A 21,285-nucleotide genomic window follows, 5' to 3' on the forward strand; every position below is an offset into this window, starting at 1 on the left:
CATTTAAAACAAACATATAACTCTTCTTCTAAATTTAATACGTAATTAATACGTATTTAATACGTTTGTCGGTGCACATCAATTGGTTATTAATGCAAAATCAATACTTAACATCAGGGTAGTGATCAACTTTTTTGTGTGAATACAGAATATTGAAATATGATACAGGACCGAAGATGGTTTGTTTCCAGAATAATTTAATGTTTGCTTTGACTGGAGTATAATTGCTAATACAGGGTTCCTCAAATCTTGCCCTGGAGGGCCTATGCACTGCAAAGCCAATCCTGATAAAACTCACCCACCTGTGATTTTCTAATGATCTTAAAGACACCGATAAGCATGCTCAGGAGTGTTTGTTATAGCTAAACTCTACAGGAGAGTGGATCTTGAGGATCTTGAGTGGATTTGAGGATCCCTGTGCTAGTAGATCCAGTTAATGCAGTACCTAAAATTATGAGGCTGATAAACTTGTTAATGCCAGACATGTTTGGAATGAATGGCCTAAAGAAGAGCTGAATACATACGTGTCCATGCAGGTCTGTGTTAAGAAGCATAAGTGCACAGGTCAGTGTGTGAGCGCCATCTATATAAAAAAAAGAGTAAGGAAAAACGGAGTTAGAAATCATACTAAAACACCTTTAAAAAACACATCACAGGAGATTTAAAGCATCACAAGCACCATTTGCTAGGCTAGCAACATGCTAACAGGTTCCCAATGTTCCTATAAGTCACTCATGAGGTTACAGTTCAGTGAAGATGCCGTCTTAGAAGGCCATCTTGTAGATATTAATTCACTCTTGAACCATAAAAGTTCATTGAAATACATTATGAGCTGCCATCATAAAATTTCAGCTACATAGCATAAGCTAAATCTAGAGACATGCACTTGCCCTCTGAAGTGAGAGCTTCTGGGTTACAGTGACAGAAGCGTTTGGAGAAGTGCACCAGCACTCGTTCTCTCTCCTGCGTCTCTCCCATCAGAGGAAATGCCTTTAGGAAGTTCCTGCAATGACATAAAGACGATCATGGCGCTGTGCTAAGAAAGAGCAGATATGCTAGACTTGGTCATGTAATTTCATTGTGTTGTTACAGTACAGTCAGACATTCGGTAAAAGCAACAACAGATGTTTATTTGAAAACGTAGGCTTTCATGGCGACAGTTTATATTCATTTTAGGACTGCACGGTTAACCGACCCAAACTAGCTTGTACTTCATGTACTTGCATGTTTTCGGACTTTAGTCTAGATTGAATCAGAGCTTCCACACACTGTCTGTGATAATTATTGTTCTATCCACAGAACTATTGTTAGTCCAGGACAGAAATATTCGTAACCACGTTGCGCAACTGCACTTACTTCCTCCTCTTTTTGCAACGCAGGTATTTAAGTTATGGCATGCTTAACTTCTTCCACTTTCAGGTTTATATGTGGAACTGACACATTAATGCGTGAGTATTAATCTAAAATAAGATTCTTCCTCTTATGGCACCATAGTAATAATACAAGGAAACAATGGAGCCGTTCATATAAACCGTTCAACAGCAACTGTGTCATATTCAAGCTGTTACATTACATTTATGACCCAGCACACTGAAATATTATTGGTCCAAGTACTTGCTCAGCATTGTTGTATATTACACATCAAATATGTTCAGGCTGTTTGCCATTTTACTTTCATTTAGAGTAAGTATTTGCATTTTTAGGGTCACTAACCATCTTGGTGGTATTTTGCAGATAAAATATTCTCACCTTAGCGCTCTGTCTAATGACAATCCCGTAAAATCGAAGAAGCTCAGGTACTCAGATGCCACCAACTGGCTGAACTCATTACTGCAGGGGAAAGAGACAAGGAAGAGATGGATTGTGGGTATAAATGAAAAGGGTTTTATTCCACTCCCTTTTCCATACAGTACATTATTTCACACATAAACACTAACTTCTTGCCCAGGTGTCGTGCCACGTCACAGCGCTTAAAGCCCTCCAGGTAGAAGAGCCGCTTAGCCAGTCGTTTGGCAGCATCTGCGTCGACGCGGCAGCCATTGGCCAGAGTATCCGTGCTGCCTCTCTCCAACGTGTCCACGCTTCCCAACTCAGAGTCCGAGTCACACAGCACATCTGTGAGGTTGGCATCACTAGGTTGGCAGAAATAAACAAGGAAAAGAAAAATACATCAGTGTCCAGATGGGACAAAAAACAGCCAGATCCAAGATGGTAGATGATGGATGGTTTCAGATCATTGTTTCTCATACGTTTTGATTTGAAGACCCCTAATTCAAGACAAATGCACTCATTTGTGCATTTTTTCAATTACATTTAAAATATACATACATGATTAATATTACAAGCTAAACAATCATATGTAAAGAACAATTAAATAATTAAATATGACTTTAAAAATAATTATTATAATAAATCATTAAATTTATAAATATAAATATTAAAAAATATAAATATTAAATTTAATATAAAGCAAAGATAATGTAATAAAGGGAAGACAAGAACTGCCTGTTTAAATACATTTCACATCATATTTTAAAGTTTCCAAAATCTTAGGCAGGACACACACACACACACACACACACACACACACACACACACACACACATATATATATATATATATATGTGTGTGTGTGTGTGTGTGTGTGTGTGTGTGTGTGTGTGTGTGTGTGTGTGTGTTTCTTGGCATTTTAATTTAGATTGTAGCATAATAGAACAGAATAGAATAGAATATACAATTATGACAACAACAACAACACAAAACAATAATAAAAATATATTTAATTATAAAAAAAAATAAAGAAATCTTTGCTGAGGCTCCCTGGATAAGAGACAGTGTTTTAGATGGTTTATAGCAAGCCATTTATCATAAGGTGGTTTAAATACTAGCTGACCAACAAGTTCAACATGCCAGACCACTTTGGTTTAACCGACTAGACCAACCAAGTGGGTCTGATCTGCTTTTTCCATGAGATTTGTTACACTAATTTCTATCCTATAAGACACTGACAGAGATTATCTTACTCTAAAACACAACAAACATCATACAGTGTATGCTCGTGTTCAAATTTGGACAATTGATATAAATGTCTAATCCAAGCCCATTAAAATTCTCCTGCAATTCATGCCCCTGAATTAGCATTTAGCTCATGGGTAGCAAAGAGCATCTTGAGAGAAACACAATCTTTTTTTTCCAGCCAAGAAACGGCACATCTAATTCAACTAATTAAAATCTCGATGTGTACAATTACTGCGATGGAGGCAAGTGGCTCATTAGGATGTTCTTTAAATGAAGCTGTAATTTGGGATGAGGCGTTTTTGCGTCGGCTGCTGAGCCCCAGAGAGGACGGAACCTGCATGAGTCAGGCAGGCCATTACTGAAGTGACAGACGCCAAGCTTTATATGATTTATTTATGAACTTCTGTCTGGTTATAATACACAGCTAACTGCGCATAAACTAATGTGCCTTGTGGTGTTTCCTTGCAATCATAGACACAGAACTTATTTTCATTGGGTTGCCTGAATAGCTATTATAATTTAGGTTTTCGGGACGCCTGATCAGATACGTTTCTTATAAGCTATTTATACAAGATGTGTTGTGTTCAAAAATATCTAGACTGAGTGCAATGCAATATGTCTTGAGATGTGTTTTTAAAAGCAAGATAACTTAATACTTGACTTTAAAACCAAGCTAAACTTGTTTAAAACGCAATAAATATTTTTGGACAACTAGTCACCAATTGTTACTATATGCACTAAAATGTTAAGGTCTGCGCTGAAATTAAAAATAAATTTATATTTTTATTACAAATAAATGCTATTCTTTTGAACTTTCTGTTCATCAAGGAATACTTAAAATTTCCATCATGACGTTTTTCAACACTGATATCAAAAGTGTGACACTGAAGACTGGAATAATGATGAAAATTCAGTTTTGCATCACAATTATGAAAATGCATTTTAAAATATATTAACATAAAAATTAATAATATGTCTCAATATTTTTACTGTGTTTTTAATCAGATTAATGCAGCCTGGGCCAAATGAATTACAAAGGAAAAATGAAAAGGATGCTGTCATCACTCTGCAGGCAGGCATGAAGAGAAACACACTTCGGATACAGATGGCATATGCTTACTGGTCAACAGTTTAGTCTTGATGCGTGTCCACAGCCTTCTGAATAAATTATAGCTGTCATTTTCATTGTAGATGAGTCAAATTCTTTTGCATAATATGATTAGCAAAATTGCATTAGCTTCAAACTCGATAAGAAACGGTAATGTGTTGGTTGCCATGGCGCCAGTAGAACCTGGTGTTCAGGGAGAGAGAAAGAGGGTGCAATTTGTGTCCCTCCCGAGCAGATGGCCCCTTCATCAGCATTACCCACAATGCTCTAGAAAAGCCCCGACAAATCTCACACGGCACCGAGCAAGCAGTCAAGCAGGGTTGCACGGGGTACATACTGTAATTCTAGGTGAAGAGCAAAGCAACAGGAATGAGTGATGAGCAGAAGTTCAAGGTGGTAAATAATTCCTGGTTTTATCCCGCGACCACAAAAGTATTTCAGAATCTTCCGAAAATCTACACACCCTCAGGCCATTAAAGATGTAGATACATTTGTTTCTTTAGTCGTACAGATTTGGAGGAATGTACCATTTCATCACTAGTTTATCAATGGATCCTCCGGAGCGAATGGGTGCCGAATCCAAACAGCTAATAAAAATACCACCAATTAAGGTCTTGTGAAGTGAAAAGCTGTTTGTAGAGCCATCATTAAAACGCGTTAAACTACAAACCATTGTTTCAGGCTAAAGTCTGACGATGCCGCTTGCAAGCTGTGTGGATTACTTGGGGATGTTTTTATCAGCTCTCTCATTATGACGGCACCCATTTACTACAGAGGATTCATATACTGCACATCTCGGATGGAATAGACTATTTTTAATTACTACTAAGTTTAAATGGTGTCATGGTGATTAGGCATCCGCTAAATTGCTACATTTTTGATCACATGATCCATCGGTAATACATAAAGACATGTATGATGAAATGTCATCTGAGTTTAGGTTGTACAACCGTCTCTTTCCCTCTTCCTGTCAAGCGTAGCACTCACTGAATCATCACAAACATGACTCACATCTACAGTATGCGAGCGCATGAGTCTGCACAGAGACAGGTGTGAATTAGATCGCCAGACTCTCTGACTGGTTCATCGCCCCTGACATAATCTTTCAGAAGTCAGGTATCAAAACAGCTGGCCGCTCGTATTTTAGTCCTGTGTACATAATAACTGATCAAACCTGATCGGAAAGCAATTTGCCTCCATCTGCCACCAGGCTGCTGTGATCAATAATAATGATAGATTGCGCAGTTATAGTATTATTGATTCCTAAAGGAACCTAAGTAGGACATTGCCATGGACATATAATATTACAGGAGCCAATGAGCTTTATGTTTTCTATCATTTTTTTTCTCCAAGATCCACAACAACGAAATAGATAGATTAGACTTAATTTAGGCTAAATTTATTTATAATGTTACCCATTCTGGCATATGTTCATTTGAATTATTTATTTGCTAATTATATTAAATAAACGAGTAAACACATTTTTAATTTGAAAATCATTTTCTGAATTCAGTATTATACTTATTGTCACGGTGTGGTTTGCGAGAGAAGGAGCACTCAATGAGTAAATAAACATAAACGGTATCTAATCCTATTCAAATCAACAAAATAATAATATAGAGGCAAGCAGGCAGAACAAAAACCACACGTATTAAAGGCGGACCGACTGAATACAAACACACTGGACTTAAATACACACAGGTAATTACTAAATTAACTAGACACAGGTGAACACACTAAGATAATTAACAGAAAGTAGGGCACACAGAGCACATGGGAGAAGACAAAACAACAACAACAGAGTCCACATGTGTGACAATTATTCAGAATATTTTTGTTTACACTTTTTGCATTAAGTGATTATAAAATGTATCCATGGTATATGACTATGGTAATTATTTAACATCAATGTACATGTCCAATATAACACCATCTGATACTATCTCTGTGCCAAAGTACCACTAGTGTACTCTTTGAAGTTTTTTTTAATTCTTAGAAAAATATTAAAACTTCCCCAGACCTCATTAATCCACTGAAAAAATTTAAATTCTGTCATCATTTACTCACCCTCGAGTAGCTCCAGATCTGTATCAATTTCTTTGTTCTGCCGAACACAAAGGAAGAAAAATTGAAAAGTTTGTAATCGGGCTGTTTTGGTCACCATTGATTTCCATAGTAGGAAAAAAAAATACTATGGACGTCAATGGTGACCGAAACAGTCAGGCTGCAAACTTTTTTTTTAATATCTTCCTTTGTGTTCGGCAGAACAAAGAAATTGATACAGATCTGGAGCTACTCGAGGATGAGTAAATGATGACAGAATTTTCATTTTTGGGTGAAATATTCCTTTAAAAATGCTCTAGCTCTAGATTCTAGATAAACATTTATAAGTGACTATGGCACTTATGATAATGATATTAGTGATCCTACAAGAAGCCAGCAGCCGTGTCTCTGTATGGACCTACGCCGCTGCTGAGCCAGGCAGGAGATTAAACATGAGACTGCTTGTCTATGACTCACATGCCAGCGTCTCTCTCTCTCTCTCTCTCTCTCTCTGCCCATTCTGATGCCGTCGGAGAGGGTGTGTTGGAAGAGCAGAGCGAGGTGTGAAGGAGTCGCTGTGGCTTTGTCAATTAGCCAAAAACACAAATCCCCCTTTGTGTGTTCTCTTACTGGAATACATCAAACCAGCAGGGTCGGACAGACGTGCATTACACAACAGAATGTGCAATGAAAACATTTTGGTTACAATGGGTTTAGGTAACCAAACACACGCTTATAATATACATATAGAACCTCCGGCTATGTATTTATCCCAAATGATTTAAGGGCTGATGGATTAAAGGGATAGTTCACCCAAAAATTAATCATTTACTCACACTTATGTCATTACAAATTTGTTTGCGTTTCTAGAAATAGTGTTGAATTCTGTTGGTAAACAAACAGTTTTGGGTCCCATTGACTTCCATGGCATTTTTGCTCCCAAATCCACCAGACGACTAACATTCTCCGAAATTACTTATTTTGTATTACACAGAAAAAAACATGTCATGCAGGTTTGAAAATGATGACAGAATTTAAATTTTTGGCTGCACTGTCCCTTTAAAATCTTAGTGGGTTGTCACATGGGGAATATGTTTTTTAATGAGTGGTTTTGTACGCAGGTATCTAGCTTAAAACTGTTTTAAAGCACAGTAATGTATGTTAATTCTTTCTGTTAAAGTAAGTTCACAAAAAAAGGAATAAATGCAAACAGCGAATAAAATAAAACCGCACTGGCATAAACATTCAGACCAGTGTCTGATATATAATACAAGCAGATAACTGAAAGATTGGTTTTCTTTGCACAAAGCTTTTTTTCCCCCCCATCATAAATCTCGGGTCAGGGCAAGTACTTGCATTTTTATTCAGACAAGTTGTCTCATGTGTTATACATGTTGTCATTTTATGCAAATCATCAATTTTTTGATGTACTGGTTAAGTGGTATACTTTTACATTTTATTGCATTTTTATTTTTGCAAATACTTTAACATTGTAGTCTAATAACTTCTAATAAGCTAATAGCTGGTCCCACAAGTGGGGCACGTTGTCACAAAAAGCCGATGTGTTTTTTTTCTTAAATATTCAAAAGCATATTTCAAGACTTCAAGGGCTGCATATATGTAATATGACTAAAAGTCTACACATAGAAATAATGAATAGAGCCTCAGTCACCTTCATAATAATGGAAAAGTGTCCCAAAGACAGGAAAATCAAGCAACCACGAAAGACCAAAGGGCAAGATGTCCCAAACCAAACCAACAACAACAAAAGTTCAAACAAACTAAGTCCCAAAGTCCCTGCCTGCACATATTACATAACTTAAGAAAACACGATACTTTTAACTTCACTAAGGTCAATACACATAACAAATGAAACATAAACATAACAAATCAGCAAAACGTAGACCTAATGTCAGAAACCTATGCTTATAAAAAGAAAACTTAATGACAGAAATAAAGTCTGTTGCGTCAGTTGCAGGTCTTTTAAAGTGAGATACATCATGTAGGAGAAGCAAAAGGCCGAGAAAAACTTACAGAAGTCCCAGAAGAAAGTCGAAATGCACCTCGTATTCATCTTTCCACATCTTTCACCGGAGATCAGGCATCAGTCCCGCGCGGAGCGAGAAAAATCCCTTCAACTCCATTCGCCTTCGGGCGCTTTGCGCATTGAGTAATCAGGTTTTTCCCAAACGGAATATGTTTGACGCTAAAAGGGGCGTTCTGGCGGCGTGTGTCACCGCATCCCGTTTATATTCTTCGACAAATAAAGGTTTGGACGCGACTAATTCATTGCGCGCGCGTTGGCGAAAACGGCTTCCCAGTGTGAAGTTCCTCAAAGTCGGACACAAGGGAAGGGGGCGGAGAAAGTCTCTCTGGATGGATTGGATTACTCAATGAGTCCTGCCCGAGCCACATTTCCATATTTCCGATGTTGAAGTAGCGATCTGGACCGGAGCCCGGGAGTGCCGGGCCTTTAGTCTGGACGGTTTTGCGCCGGCGCGCCGGTTATCAGAGTTTGCTCACTCGTGCCAAAATTTGATCACATTTATTCATCAGAACATGATAGCAATAATGGCGAATAATAAAAACAATAAGCTATTTTACCGTCGTGCATCAGCAAGTAACAGCCTATAACACAAAGACTAATGGAAATTGTATTATAAATGGGAGCCATAGGAAGGCATCAAACAAGAGACCTTTGTTATGTTGCATGGAAAATGGGATACTATTGCATACTCTTGGGAATTCAGGATGTATTAATACAAGAATGAATGAATGTATATTGTTATGAATTAGATCTATATTGGCGGTTAAGTCATCTAATGCAATTTACTCTTATGCATTTTAGTTTTCTGGTAACTATTCGATAGGTCATTATCACAAGGAACAATATTAGGTCTTTTTCGACTTTCAGTAGTGGTTTATCAATAGAAAATGCCTTCATGATTGTTACAGAAATCTGACTGATAAAGTTTAAAAGTTCTACTATGAGCACTAGTCAGAAACAAACTGTCTACCTGAAAATCACAGGAGCCCAAAAAAGTTTCAAAATGCGCAATTTGTTACCAGAACCGAAATACATACTAAACTGCTCAAAATAAGTATATTTACAGTAGTTAAACGATTAAACTTTAAAGAAACTCGAAACAGCTCTGAAAAATAAATGTTAAAAGAGTTCAGCATTCTCAGAGGTCTCTGTTTACTTGGAAACTTAAATTATGAATGTACTCCGGAGACTAACTTGAGTGTGCGAAAAATATGGATTATTTCAAGTCTAAAATATGTGAGCTCACAACAAACTGGAACGTGTGATGCAGCCCAGTATTTCCATTCAGCAGTGACTCACCTCCATACAGGCAGAATGAACACAGATAACATCCAACATTCACACACAGATCCTTCTGAATGAATCCACCCGTAATGCTTTATATTTTAAAGTGTGCAGATACCGCTTCGAGACCAGACCTGATATGATGTATAACGCAGTTCAGTGCCTTGTTAGTGTGTATGAGTGTAGTCTTTCTATCTGTGGTATTTGCATGCTTCAGTAACCTGCAGTCACAACATGTTTGTCCCTTCATCAACAAACATCAGATCATTCAGCTGGATGACCGTCGTAATTGGTTACAATGATCGTCACAGCTGATGCCGCTCTACCATCCAAACTAATAATCATCCTTCTGTCTCCGCTTCTCTTTCTATACCATCTCAGTATCACCTCAGCTATAGAGTTCACAGGTTTCACATTTTACCTACATTTGCTGGTCCATCTTTTGAAACTTGATAGCACTGTGAATAAGCTTAGCTTTGTCTCACTTCTTAGAGTGCTATTTTAGTATTACTTATATTAAATATGAACATATTTATTCATCTTTTTAATTGGGTTAATTATTTTTATTTTCTATTTTAATTTTAGGTTCAATTTTAAGAATTTTGTTATATTTTTCTGAAGGTGCTTAAAAAGGTTCTTCACTGTCATGACTTAGAAGAACCATTTTTGGTTCCACAAAGAACCATTTAGTCAAAAGTTCTTTACAGAACCATCTCTTTCATACCTTTTTATAATATGAAGAACCTTCTTTTGCCACAAAAAAAAAATGTAAATATTGAAACAGAAAGGTTAATCAGATGTTAAAGGTTCTTCATAAGGCCATTTAGAAAAAAGGTTCTATGTAAAGGTTGCATCATGAAGTTAATTTATTTTTAAGAGTGTATTATACATATATGCATGTGTGTATATTTATATATACATAATAACAATACACAGTGTACAAACACATATACTATGTTCACAAAAACCTTTATTCTAGATGTGATTAATCGTTGCCCAGCACTAATTTTTATTAGCTTTTGTTTTGTTTAGAGGTTACGTTTATTTATTTAGTACTTTTTGTCACAGTAATTGTAGCACAGTCTTAGTTTCCATGGTAACATTCCTAATTTCAAATCATTTTTAAAAAACATTTATTTCAGTGTTCTTAATCTAACATTAATATTAACCTTTTTATTGTAATTACTAAAATCAATTTTGAACAGTTTTACATTAAGTTTACAAAAACAATGCTGTTTAGAGAATGTTTAGGATTCTTTTTTTCGTCAAACGATATTAAGGGCTTGAAAATAAACAGTAAATATTTATGAACAAGGCTTTTTACATTCCATAGCCATGCAACATAACAGCACCTGAAACATTTATGATACTACGGACCTTTAATGGAAAGAAAATGAAGAGTATCTTAAACCTTCTGAACCTTAATTGGGATGCCCTTGCCCTAAGATTTAACTTAAGCTTTTTTTCAGGGCGCTTAAAAGCTCCAAAAACACAAGGAAAAAACCTGGCCTCTAGTTCATTTATCTTTATGGTGTTTTTGAATGCTTTTTCCTTTGAATACAAGTCAGGATATTCTTCAAAAATCACCTTTTGTGTTGCACAAAAGAAAGTAAGGCATCTACGGAAGTCATGTAGAACGACATGTGGGTGAGTAAATAATGACAAAATGTTTATATTTGGCTGAACTATTCCTTTAAACCTTTCTTCTCCATTCTTGCAGTCACTTTAAGCTGCTGAGCAACTCACAGCAGTACTGAAGTGTCAGACAGAGACAGGATAGAGCTAATTATAGACTGGGTCTAAACCCAGTAAAGACAGACTTCTCTGTGATATGGACCTGCGAGGATTTAACAGCACGGCACAGTGCGAATGACAAAGACCCGTCATGATTTACTCTGACACATGCACACACACACTTACTATAGTAATAACTTTTCTCTCGTTCCTTATCATTTTTTGGTGTTGTCTCCACAGCGACAAGAGATTATTCTCTCTCTTCAACTTCTGCGCCTCTTATAGCTCACTTTCATCTCAGCTCATCCACGCTCTGGTAGAAGGTCCATATGTGATGCTAAAGAGGCTTTCTGTTCCAGCCGGCATTTTCCTGAAACTAACTGACCCGTGCATGTTTTATAGCTTATGCTCTAAGAGGTGTGCTGCTAATAGTTTACTTTTAAAGCATAAATGGTCACTGAGTATTGAAAAGTTTATTATTTACGGAAATATGTACTTAAAAAAGTAATACATTTTATGAGGATTATGCTTAACACACGTTAATACAGTTTATATAAAAATTACACTTTTCTCATGAAAATATTCAGAAAACAAAAATAAATATTTAATTAAGTATATAGAAAAATACTTAAATATGATACAAATAATATTGAGAAAAGTATATTAATATATACAAAATAAAAAAAAGTATATTAATACAACCATTACTGATTGATAAATTGTAACGATTTTACAAAAATGGAAGCAAAATGCAATCATCTGAGTATTGGAAGGTACATATTGACAAAGAAATATATAAGAAATATATCAAATTAAATGAATATAGATGCACTTTCAATTCAAAGCTACTTCCTGATAAAAAAGGCTTTAGATGTGTTTACTGGAACACAGAATAGTGATAATAGAGATTTTGTATTTATTTATTTTTCGCAATTCATGGATTAAAACTTTGGAACTAGAGGATTTGTATTTTACATGGGTTAAAGACATATTTCAGTAAGTGTATAACACTAACAGACTACAAACGCTGTCATCAAAGGATGTGAGCATCAATAACTGCAAGAGTAACTGAGTAAATAATATTGATTTCACATAAGCAAGATGCCTTTGAAAAAGAAAAGGCCTGTGTTTTTGGAGAAAAACAAAGGATTACAATAGTAATCCTTTCTCTTTGTTGTATGGAAGCATGCAAGTGTGTGTGTAATGCTTATCACAACCAGTGTGTAGATGTCAGAAAGAGAGATTGTGTGTATGTGTGTGTGTGTGTGTGTGTGTGTGTGTACAGCTCTCCTGCATCCTGTAGGGATAATCATCAGCTAGACAACACTCACCCGCTGATCCTACACACACAACCAGGATGGAGCGGAACCAGACAGGAAGTTTGCTTGTGTATGTGTGTGCGTGTGATGGGGGTGCGCATGAGTGTGAATTTTTGGGTATGTGTGTGACAATGAAAGATAAAGAAGGAGATTATGAGTGTCTGATAAAGACAGAATAAATGAGTGTGTTCTTTTGTGTGGATAGGTGCAGGCTTCAGAAAGGCGTGGGGGTGGTAAAGGAGGCGGGTTCACAGTCACAGACGATTGTTTCTATGCCCGTGTCACCAAATGGTTGAAAAAGCCTCCACAAATTAGCGACCGCCTGCGGTGCAATGCGAAAAAACGCATCACATTTCATGTCAAATGTTGACCTTTGTAAGGCAGTCAGAGCAGACAGATCAATCACTTAATCGTGTCTAAACTCAGGTCAGTCTCGGTGGAGAGGTAATGAAGCATGGACCTTCTGAAAATGAACAGATTGCTCTCAAGATGGCAGGAGAGAGTGTTAGATGTTTCAGCAGTGTGAATTTCTAATAGAAAATCATCGCTATCACGCATAAAAGCATGCATTCACTCGCTCACTCACTCATGCACAGCACAGAACGCTTTGAACAACTGAGGGATTTGTTGATGAACAGTCTGGGATTCGCTTGCATGTCCTCTCTAATGCACAACTATATCTTAGTTTTGGGGGTGAACAGGGATTTTCATTAAACACTAAACCAATATGCAAATATTTTAAATTAAAGTCAAAATCAAAGTTTTATGGCTTTTAGGCATAGATAGGTCGTATTCAGGATTAGGGCTGACTAAATAATATTAAAATAATTCCAGAATCAACAATTCAGTTGACTGAAAACATGAATCCTGAAGTGGATGTGTGCCCTTCAGTGTATATTGTGGTTATGGTCCTGTTGGTAGTAGGTAGTTAGCATCCTTTTGTATTAGTTTTTTTGTCAAATAAAATGCCCTTTGCAAGTAACCTTTGGATGTCAAAACATTAAACTAACATTAAAAATTCTGCATCCTGTTTGCTACTTCGAATTATGCAAAATGAGAAACTGAACTGAAATGTTAAATGCATTTTCAATGCCATTCTGGATGCAGCACAACTCATGCAAACAGACTGTGTTTAATGTAACTCCCTAGCAATCATGATGCTTGTGAGGCTCTGAGGATTTGATAATTACCAGCATATGCTCTTTTCCTTCTGTTAGCGGTTGTAGACACTGCAGCACTCATTTTGTTCTCTATGATGAGTTTATCAACCACATTCAACCACCATGCAACTCCAAAGAACTGCAAATAAAAAACACATGTGGCTAGTGTAGCGTTACCATCCTCTGGTACACCACAGGCTAATAAAGTTAGCCTCTAATGCTAAAAGAGGGTAGTGTTAATGAATAGCGTGCAATATAGAGATCAACTGGACATGACCAAATGTAGTCTTGACCCTGTCAGTGAGTGAAAACTAACTGCATTAATACAGAAGGACTCTAATGGAAGTGTAGACAAGCGGCACTTGGATAAAGCACAGTGTGACTGAAAACTAGAGCAAGGCTCCCGTCGTGAAAGAGGAAAGCCAAAGGCGATGATGTCACTGCCTAAAAACAATGCCTCATTCAGGCAGACTAGGGGGCAGGAAGCTGCTAGTCATTTAAAACCGGGGAGAAAAAAACGACAACATCTGCTGCTGCGTCCAATCCAGATGGATGCAGAGAGAGAGGGGGAGAGAGAGACGGCAGCAATATTAGACCTATCTTTCATTGGCTCCCAGAGGTGGAAATCTTTCCTCTTGGATACTGGCTCAGATCCGTGCAATATAAAAAAGTTTCCAGTCAGCTAGGTCGCAGTGTGATACTCCCTTCAAAACATGGCAGGTTCTCATTTTCGACCCAGGTTCATTAGAAAACGTGCACATGAGGACATGTCTGCAAAGCAATATTAGGATGCTTCTTGCACTTTTCAAAGTGAAATGTCCAGTGAGTGATGCTAAAAGCACTTTCAGTTTTATGAATTTTGGTTATGTTTTCTTGTTGATTGTATCGCGTAAATTCGGAAATGAAACTTCTGGTAAGTTGCTCTAAAAGGTTAATGCTCTATTGTTAACAAAAATCTGGCTCTGAACATAATGGCTAGTGTTAGCAAAAGCAAATGTGAGATAAAAATGCATCTGCTGAAGCAAAAAGTGAGTACCAGATGAGCTTACAAGCAAGTTTACTACATTAGATAAGCCATACATTTTGAGATAGTTATGTGAGGCAACGGCTATAATGTATAAATGTACAACTATGGTAAAAGTATTCTGAGGTCATAACATAGTATTGTTCAAGTGTGCGTGAAAGCGTGTGAAAATAACTCTTTACTAATCAATTATCCGCCCCCATAATAATGACTTGTGTAAAAAGGTGTTTATACTCCTGCTACAGTTTGTTTCATTTGCATTTGTATGTGTTTGCACATTTTTGTAAACATATATGTGCAGGCATGTTTTTCCAGTGAGCCTAGGTTGCTCATTTCTATGCAGTTTGGATCAGAGTAAGGAGTAGCAAATAGTCATTGACTGTGGACTGAATCTTGACTCCATTCCAGATGAGCCAATGTCTGTGCTGGGATGAAAGCATGAAGCATGAAACTTGTTACTCACTAGTTTGAGACCATGTTATTAACTTGTGCTGCATGCCATCTACTGGGCAGATCAAGCAGGATATTTAGTTGCATCCTTACCTGATAGAGTTTGGCATCGTTCCTCCACTCTCTCCATTCCCAGGCAGCTCAATGTGGAATCCATTAGGGATGCTCCATTGTGCCGGCTGACTCAAGACATTTTCCGACCTGCTTCCTGGAATAGTGGTCCGTAGCGGACTTGCAGAGCTGGCTTCATCCCTTGACGTCTCCAGCTCAGTCTCACCCTCAGCCCCTTCCTGCACGGTCTCCAGCTCCAGCTCTGGAGGTTCAGGGCCCATTAGGGCCCTCTGCTGGATGAGAGGGGTGAGCGGCGCCTCGAAGCTGACGCAGCTGTCCGTCTCGTCGGTGAGCGACAGCACGTCCAGTGAATCCAAACTGCTGTAGCAAGTCCCGCCTCTCAGAAGCTCCGACTCAACGATGCGCTCGAACGTGGAGCTGAAGCCGTCCTGGCTCTCTTTCGTTCTGTCGTACTCTTCCTCTCCGTCGTCCTCTTCCTCATCTACTGCTGTGATCTTGGCGACCTGCTCGACAATGCTCTCAAATGTAGAGCTGAAACTGTCCTGATTTCGAGTCTCCCTTTCCTCCCCGCCGTCCTCCCTCTCTTCCTCGTCCTCTACCTCAGCATCTGCTTCTTCTACGGAGAGCTCAAACGTGGAGCTGAAGGCGTCTAGGTTCCCCTGTGCTGCAGGCTCTTCCAGGACTTCCTCTTCATCCTCCTGCCCTTCGCTGTCATCCTCGGTCCCGTTCTCAAACCTGCAGTTACAAAGATGCCAGTTAATGTATTCCCAAACCTATCCAGTAAAAAAACACATCACACAGTCACAACTGGCTAAAGAGGTCTCGCTTTAGACTATACACAAAAGCTCTTAGGCTGGCTGGCATGCGCTGTACGTGTTCCTATCTTTAGTCGGGCTGCTGTCACAGTTCTTCAGCACAACTGCAGTGGAGGAGTCCCAGCAGAGAGAAGCATCATTCAGGACAGCTCCCCTGCCACGTATGGTGCCCAAAATATCTCCCCACCCTCATTGTAACATGCGTGCCACATCATTTGTGAAGCCTGACATTGAAAATGGCAAAGCTAAACTCTGTAATACATGCGTTTCATATTCAAAATATTTTGTAAGACTTGACAAGCCAGGCATTGTTAAATTCACTGTGAAAAGATAGGAGCCTTTCAAGGGGATTTATTGATCTTTTAAGGGTATGTTCAGACATCAGCTTGATCCTTTTTGGGAAGATCATTAGGATATGTGATTTGTTTAGCACTTTTGACACTTGCCAAATTCACAACTGGTTTTCTCGGAAATTAGAGTTGACAAAGTGTCAGGGATAAAATAATATAATAAAGCAAACATACTGAATGTATCGATATTGAGGTTTTATTTAAATTTCTTTTAATTTAAATACATTTGAATTTGTCATTCAAACTGCATTTTTGCATTCTGTTTAATTCCTCAATTTAAATTAAATTCAAATTCAGGACTCTCAGTTCCATTCTGAATAGCATGTAAACTTATATTGGACTAAAATATTACTTTAGAGGGTACTATGTATTATTAAGTATGTTTACCAGTGCAATTAGTCCTCGTGTGTGTTCAAGTAAATGTAATGTACGGGTGAATATTTGAAGGCTTAAACAAAGTACATTACCATTCAAAGGTTTAAGGTTAGTAGGGGTTTTAAATGTTTTTGAAAGCAGTCTGTTATTTCTACTAAAGCTGCTTTTATTTAAAAATACAATAATAATATTTAGAAAAATAAAGTAATTAAAATATGAAAAGTTTTTAATAAAAAATATTTCTAACATGCAATTAATTCTTTTGATGGCAAAGCTAAATCAGCATCTTTACTCCAGTCTTCAATGTTGAACAGTTGTGCTGCTTAATATCTTATTTGTATTTTTTCTTACATTTTTTAGTATTATTCAATTAACAGAAACAACAGCATTTCTGCAATTTTTGTAGCATAAAAGTATTTACTATCATTTTTGATCAACTTAATGCATCCTGGCTAATAAAAGTATCTTTCAGATTATGTGTAAAAAAAATTCAAGGAAGGGATTCAAGGAAGAATTATTGCTTCACTCTGACAAAAATCACACTTTTAAAGTGTATTTAAATGTACACTATATCTTATTTTACTAACCTTAGAGAGCACAGGGGCTTGGTTATGTCCTTTTCTGGGCTCTGAGGCGGCAGCGACTGTGTGTCTTCACCTTCAAGGATGTCCCTATTACCGTTTTCTGTTACAGGTTTAAAGCAGCTGCCCTCAATCTCAGCGTTTCTACCTTCCTCTTCTAATGTCACCTTCTCATCCTCCTTTGAGCTGGACTGTGTGTTTCTGTTATTCTCTGTATCTCCGTCTTCTGCTTCACCTTGCTGCTCCTCCTCTGTCTTTGTCCCATTACGGGGCTCCAAATCTCTCGCCATAGAGCTGTCAGCCTCCTCCTCTCCCTCAGGTGTTGGGGGTGTATCTGGAGGTGGGGTGTATGCGCGGAGGGGGTCATGCTGCCCCTCCTGACTCATGGTGGCCTCCTCAATCACGGTGTCCTGGCAGCCTGGGGTCACAAGGTCAGGGTCAGGAACAAGGGACAGGGTAGAGTTCACACCTATTAAGAAAGAAGGTGAGACAGAGCAATGAGATTTCAGATAAAGGTGAGCACTGAATAATAAAGGATAAGGACCTAGTGAGAAAAACTGCATTCATAATCCACTCTCATTAGTATGTATATTAAAAACCACCGTGGCAAAGAATGCATAAAAGCCCATCTGTTTCCAGAGGAAATACTGCTTCAATAGTTCATAACTCAAAGTTATAGGCATTTTCAGGCATGTTTCAAAAAAAAACAAAAACTGGTATAAGTGGATAACCAACATAGGGAGTAATATTTTGAAAACTATAATCAATAACCTACAACTAATTCTTTAATTTGACAAATCTGAGAACAAAATAGATATCTCTTCTAAAACACTTTCAAAAATAAAGGTTCCAAAAGTAAACCTTTTTGAACCATTTTGGTATTGTGTAGAATGGAAATTGTTCCACGGATGTTAAAGATTCTTCATGGAACCATAGATGCCAGTACAGAACCTTTATTTTTAAAAGTGTAGAAGAGACTTGTGTGATCAAAAGGGCTTCTTTTGCTCTCCATTTAACCTCGATAATGTCTGGGGAATAATATAACTGAAATAACACTGAGATTTTTCCTTCACATTTGATAAATACTGCAGTCCATCAAATCAGACACGAGGAGAAAATATGTCAGGCCGGCGTGTGAGACAGCAGCTCACTGGACATTATAGGTGACATGAAGCAGAATCTTAAAAGTTTAAACAGTGATTCAGACTCCATTATCTGCTGTCATCCTTGCTCGATCAGTCCTCTCACCCCAAATTGTGCCGCTTGGTCAGGGCCATTATTTATTCAAAAAGGATTAATATTCCAAGTCTTCCGAGGCAGAATTATTGATTTGTGAGAAGAATGAATAGACACGATCCGTCACGTCTCCATCTTGTGTTGCAGTCTTTGTGCGTAAATTCAAAAAATGCTGCCAGAAGAATCCTTATGTCAACTTTGGTTGTGAAATGCTATCGGCTTTTAAATGTCTTGTTACCGACTGTGTCATTCTACACGGCGGCAGTATCATTTTGAATGAGATGTGAGCGTGTTTTCAGGGATTAAATCCTTTCTTCACATAAAGACACCGTATGGCTTCAGAAGGACCTGGAATGCAACATGACTTGTTTGTAATGCTTTTTTACTGCTTGCGGTCTGTTTTTGCGAAAAAAAAAACCCGTGAGTGCATATATATATTAGAAATGCAAGCAAATAATTACAATAAGACAAACAATTGAAAACAACTGACGCCCTTCACATCGAAAAATGAAAACTGATGCGAAAACAGCCCTGACCAAGCTGCAAAATTTGACAAGTTGGGATGAGACCGTGTTGGAAATGCTTTATCTTTGACCCCGCAAACCTCAAGCGCCACTGATGTTTTACACGCTAGAGGCTCACACGCACTCGCAACACAACACACAGACCAGAACGATCTGCTGAGGGTGAATTTAAGGGTCAGTCTGAGTCTAATTTTAAATGCTGCTCTGATTTCTAACATCTGCTCTGGGGAATCTTCTCTAAACTCATGGGCCGCAGCGGTACCGGACAGGACAGATGTTCAGGGCCACATTATACAGCAACTTTCACTAACTCATTTTACTTCTGTAATGTTACATATTTCCGAGTGTAACAGGATATTCAGTGAATACAAATAGACTTCACTTCACTTTATCCATTAGATGTTAATTGCATTGTAAAAAGTGGGCAGAATAGCATCTGCCGAACATTAATCAATAGACCGCATTGCGATGGGAAGACCGGATCACTTTACTCACTCTGAATCTCATTCAGCAAAACAGACTAATCTTTATTCATTTATACATTTGAGCAGAGTTAAATGAAAATATTTTATTTTTAATATCTAAATTCCCTGAGATGCTTAAATTAGGCAATGCATCCAAAGACAGAAATGATCTCGTAGTCCCTACTGCATTTTCTAATCCAAATCATTCACTAGCTTTTCACGTGACAGATGCAAAAATGAAAAGTTCATGAGCAATCCATCACTATCACAGCCTAAAAGGAAATTAATTTCAAAAGTGGAGAAAGTTATTACATTTTAATGAAAGATCTCTAAAAACAAACTGTTTTGGACAATGTTCATTTAGAATAACGCGCCTTAAGGAATCTGTCATAATTGGATCAGGAATGTATCGCAAGAAAATTAATACGGTCTATTTTAATTTAACAACGACTTTGAAGATGAAATCTGCTGCTAGCATCAAAAAAAAGAAATAGCAAAAATAACACAGATTTCCAGAACACTACCTAGTGTCGATCAAAACTTTTTAAATAAATCTCTTTTATTTAAAGGCTACCTTTGTTTGTTTAAAAAATACTGTGAAAAGAGCAATATTTTGAATTACTATTACAATTTAAAATATCTATCTATCACACGATCCTTCAGAAATCATTTTAATATACTGATTATACCGATTTGTCGCTCAAGAAACATTTATTATTAACAATGCTGAAAACAGTTACTTTATTAATTCACCGAGATACATGTATTTCAGGATTTTAGGATAAATACAAAGAATCAAAAGAACAACATGTATTTAAAATCTTTGAAACATGTTTTTACTGTCACTATCAATCAATCCATTGAATGCACCCTTACCATATAAAAGTATCATTTTCATTAAAGAAAAGTAAAAATGTGAACAATAGTATAGCTTATAGCTGTCTCCGCATATTAAACTGAGAAGTACAAGTGTGACTTAAATTCACATTCAGAGCATTTTCTCTAGAGCTCTTCGTTAAACCCAGTGAACAGGACAGATGCTTAGCAGCACATCATGACATGTTTAATACGCATTTACCAAATGGACAGGCACACAAACACAGGCTGGAATATAAACAGCACACATGTACAGAAAATCCCTCTCTCTGGCAGAAACAGTCGAACATCCTCCGAGTTAAATGTGAAGCTCAACCGCTTTTTTTCTGCAGCTCTGACTCAGGCGACGCTGTTTAAAGCTTTCTAATGCCGAACATCTGATCGAATCAAACCGCAGTAAAACCCAAGTTTCCATTACATTAAAGCTCTATGGCCCAAACTGCCACTTACATTAGGCAACAAATCAAATCTCTTCAAGTGTATATTCAGTGCTGCTTGACAGAATACACACCAATTCATCTTAATCGTACCAGTTGGACATTATTTCGATTGAATTAGGTCAACGGTTTGTGGATTTGCGTGCTGTTACGTTATTGTGACATTTACCCCTTCCATTTCCCCCTAAACGCCAGCGACACGGGAATTTTTAAAAAACACACACCGCCTCACACCGCACAGGACATTTCGATGTGACATTTAGCAAAAGAGGCTCTCGGAGCGTTACCTTTGACCTCGGCTCTTCATTCAAACACACGTGGTTAATGTTTGACATTCTGCACGGGCGCTCAGTACCCAAAGTCCGTCC

General features: G+C 37.7%; 1 protein-coding gene across 2 annotated transcripts in view; it reads right to left on the reverse strand.

Annotated features, from left to right (window-relative positions):
• psd2 (pleckstrin and Sec7 domain containing 2) overlaps positions 1-21,285 on the reverse strand; it is a 35,759-nt gene that overhangs the window by 9,726 nt on the left and 4,748 nt on the right. The window contains exons 1-7 of one of the 2 annotated variants that reach the window (XM_043257125.1): positions 21,205-21,285; positions 17,387-17,849; positions 15,281-15,994; positions 1,938-2,132; positions 1,750-1,830; positions 891-1,003; positions 523-583 (exon numbers count right to left, since the gene is read on the reverse strand). The exon at positions 21,205-21,285 is cut by the window's right edge and continues 147 nt beyond it. In XM_043257125.1, coding sequence (XP_043113060.1) covers positions 523-583; positions 891-1,003; positions 1,750-1,830; positions 1,938-2,132; positions 15,281-15,994; positions 17,387-17,766 — 1,544 coding nt within the window. In that variant the 5' untranslated portion in view covers positions 17,767-17,849; positions 21,205-21,285. The remainder of the gene's footprint in view (positions 1-522; positions 584-890; positions 1,004-1,749; positions 1,831-1,937; positions 2,133-15,280; positions 15,995-17,386; positions 17,850-21,204) is intronic. The other variant, XM_043257126.1, reaches the window with a different exon arrangement.

This window comes from Puntigrus tetrazona, chromosome 14, assembly GCF_018831695.1.
Source record: "Puntigrus tetrazona isolate hp1 chromosome 14, ASM1883169v1, whole genome shotgun sequence".
Lineage (NCBI taxonomy): Eukaryota > Metazoa > Chordata > Actinopteri > Cypriniformes > Cyprinidae > Puntigrus > Puntigrus tetrazona.